This window comes from Benincasa hispida, chromosome 1 (assembly GCF_027475165.1).
Source record: "Benincasa hispida cultivar pf3 chromosome 1, pf3_genome.v1.1, whole genome shotgun sequence".
NCBI classification, from domain to species: Eukaryota; Viridiplantae; Streptophyta; class Magnoliopsida; order Cucurbitales; family Cucurbitaceae; genus Benincasa; species Benincasa hispida.
Genome location: NC_143478.1, coordinates 7,997,121 through 7,999,457, shown reverse-complemented (window position 1 = coordinate 7,999,457; position 2,337 = coordinate 7,997,121). Strand labels below are relative to the sequence as shown.

General features: G+C 38.6%; 1 protein-coding gene across 1 annotated transcript; it reads right to left on the bottom strand.

The window, feature by feature from the left end:
* Positions 1–393: 393 nt before the first annotated feature.
* Positions 394–1,961, bottom strand: WRKY22 (WRKY family transcription factor). The gene is made up of 3 exons (XM_039024777.2): positions 1,380–1,961; positions 1,174–1,284; positions 394–1,089 (listed from the first exon to the last, which is right to left on the bottom strand). Exons 1-3 carry the CDS (start codon positions 1,775–1,777, stop codon positions 615–617), a joined length of 984 nt encoding a protein of 327 aa, XP_038880705.1. The 5' UTR covers positions 1,778–1,961; the 3' UTR covers positions 394–614.
* Positions 1,962–2,337: the final 376 nt, after the last annotated feature.

Below are 2,337 nucleotides of genomic sequence, written 5' to 3'. Positions count from 1 at the left end.
TTAAAGAAAAAATGCAAAACACAAATTAAAATTTTGGATGCAATTATACACATATTGATGTTGAATGGCTACCATTTATCCTTACCAATATGACCCAACTGGCATCAACTACTAAAGAAAAATTCCAAATCCTCATTTTTTTCTATTAAAAAAAAAAAAAAAAAAAAAAAAAACTGATTCTCCACCACCATTGTTGTCCTCGGACAAGCATTTTGAAAAAGAAGCATATTCTTCGTCTTCCTCCATAACCATTTTTTCTTCAACCTCTGCTTTTAATCTCTCTAATTTCCATCTCTGTCAACGCCATTTACACGTCATTCATCGCTTTGATTCCATTTCATTTCTTTTAATTAGTCAACCCCTTTTGCAGTTTATTCCTTTTTCCCTCAAAAATTCTCGCAAAACCCACTGAATCTTCAACTTCAAGATCACTGTTCTTCTAAAATTACAGGGAAAAAAATAAACAAAAGGATACAGAGAAAGAAGATGAAATCATCTATCTTGCTTGCTCTCGCTAAAAACACTTGTTAAAATCTTTGCTCTAACTTCTTTGATTTTACAGATCTCTATTGGAAAAGGGAAAAAAAAAAAAAAAAAAAAAGTTGAAGATTAATTTAACAGGGGAGTTTTACAATTTCGCTGTCTGGGTTTCCATTAAACAACCATGGAAGGTCAAAATTCGCCGGAAACGGATCAGAAAAACAGTCGTCCGTGATTGGGCTGTCGAGTTCTTCAAAACCCACATAGAAATCGTCGTTGACGATCAAATCGGAGACCCCCAGATCGTCGTCTTCTTCATCTTCAGCCATTAATAGTTCCTCTTTCTCTTCTTTGCTCTCTGTGATCGTACTCTGTTCTTCCGACGAGCAAACCGGCTGTTTCGGGTCGGGTTTTCCAGATCCGGAAGCGGTGGGCGTCGGTGTGATGGGTTTCTGACGAGTGGAGCCGGCGAGGGAGTTCCGGTGAGTCGGCGCCGGGTGGTTGTGCTCCGCCGTGTAAGTGACTATGAACATTCCCGGGTCGGATCTGTTCCTCTCGACTTGTTTTCTGGCCATGCAACCCTTCGAACTGCTACATCTGTAATATCCCCTGTTTGTTTTCCACAAATTAGTTTCAACCACAAAATCAGAACCCTAAGAAACCCTAATTTCAGAATTGAAATCGAGCTCAAACCTTGGATATGGAGATCCTTTAATGGGTTTTTGGCCATATTTTCGCCAAGCCCAAATATCCGAAGACAGAGACTCCGCCGGAACTTGGCAGACTTTCTTCAGCTGATTCTTCCTAAAAACAGAGCAAAAACAGAAACAAAACAAAAAGATCGATTAGCTTAAATAAAAACCACTTCCAGAATGAAGAAACGGAAGACGCTTGCTCACCGGCGTTTGGATCTCGGAGCAGAAACAGAGGTTGAATGGAGCTGTTTGGGGAGATGGGTGCTCTGTTGTTGCTTCGGAGGGGTCAGAATTTTAGCAGCCGGAGAGGAAAGAAGCGGCGGAGCAGGCGGTGGAGGAGGCGGCGGAGGAGAGGGTTGAGATTTGGGGAAAAAGGGTTTGAAAAGCTCATGCAATTCTTGAGTGGAATTGCAATTAGGTGGTTGAAATGGATCTTGAAGGGAGAAGAAATGATTTTTTGTTTGGTTGGTTAGGTCTCTGCTAAAAGAAAAAGGGATGGAGTTATTGGAAGAGGAAGAAGAAGAAGAGGGAATGATGGTGGCGGTGGAGGACACGGCGGAGTAGCCTCTGACGACGGCGTGAAGATCCCAATCGACTTCCATTATCAAAGACAGAACTCTGCTCTGAGAATCTGTACCTTTGTCTCAGCTTCTTCTTGATCAGTTGCTTTTTTTTTTTTTTTTTTGGTTGTTCTAAGAGAGAAAAATAGAGACAAAAGAAGGCGCTGACTTTTGGTGATAAGGGTGTAATGAGTAATGAGTAGGAAAAGAATTATATATAGAAACCAAAATATTGAGAGAAAGAGAAAGTGGGTTTTTTTTTCCCCCCTCAAATCCCAGTGCTAGAGAGAGAAAGTTGGGGCTGTGGATTTTGCTTTTTTAAAAAAATAATAATTCATGAACTTTACCTTTTTGTTTAAAGGTTGAATTATCGAAAATACCATTGAACCATGAAGTTAGATTTAAGTTATATGTCCAAACTTTAAAAAGTTTTATTTTAATTCTAAACAATGAAAAATGGGTTGAGTTAAAATAAGGAATACGATAATATCGTTCACAAATGTCATGTATCTTTTTTTATTTTTTATATATGTATTTAGATTTATTAAAGCTACAATTTTTTCATCTATGAATTCAAAAACTTACCAAGCTTATTTTGAAAC

Excerpts from the sequence above, each read along its gene's own strand:
- WRKY22 (XM_039024777.2), bottom strand. The coding sequence starts at position 1,777 with ATGGAAGTCGATTGGGATCTTCACGCCGTCGTCAGAGGCTACTCCGCC. Across the intron at positions 1,285-1,379 it reads GCTCCGAGATCCAAACGCCG|GAAGAATCAGCTGAAGAAAG; the intron begins GTGAGCAAGCGT and ends CTCTGTTTTTAG. Across the intron at positions 1,090-1,173 it reads AAAGGATCTCCATATCCAAG|GGGATATTACAGATGTAGCA; the intron begins GTTTGAGCTCGA and ends GAAAACAAACAG.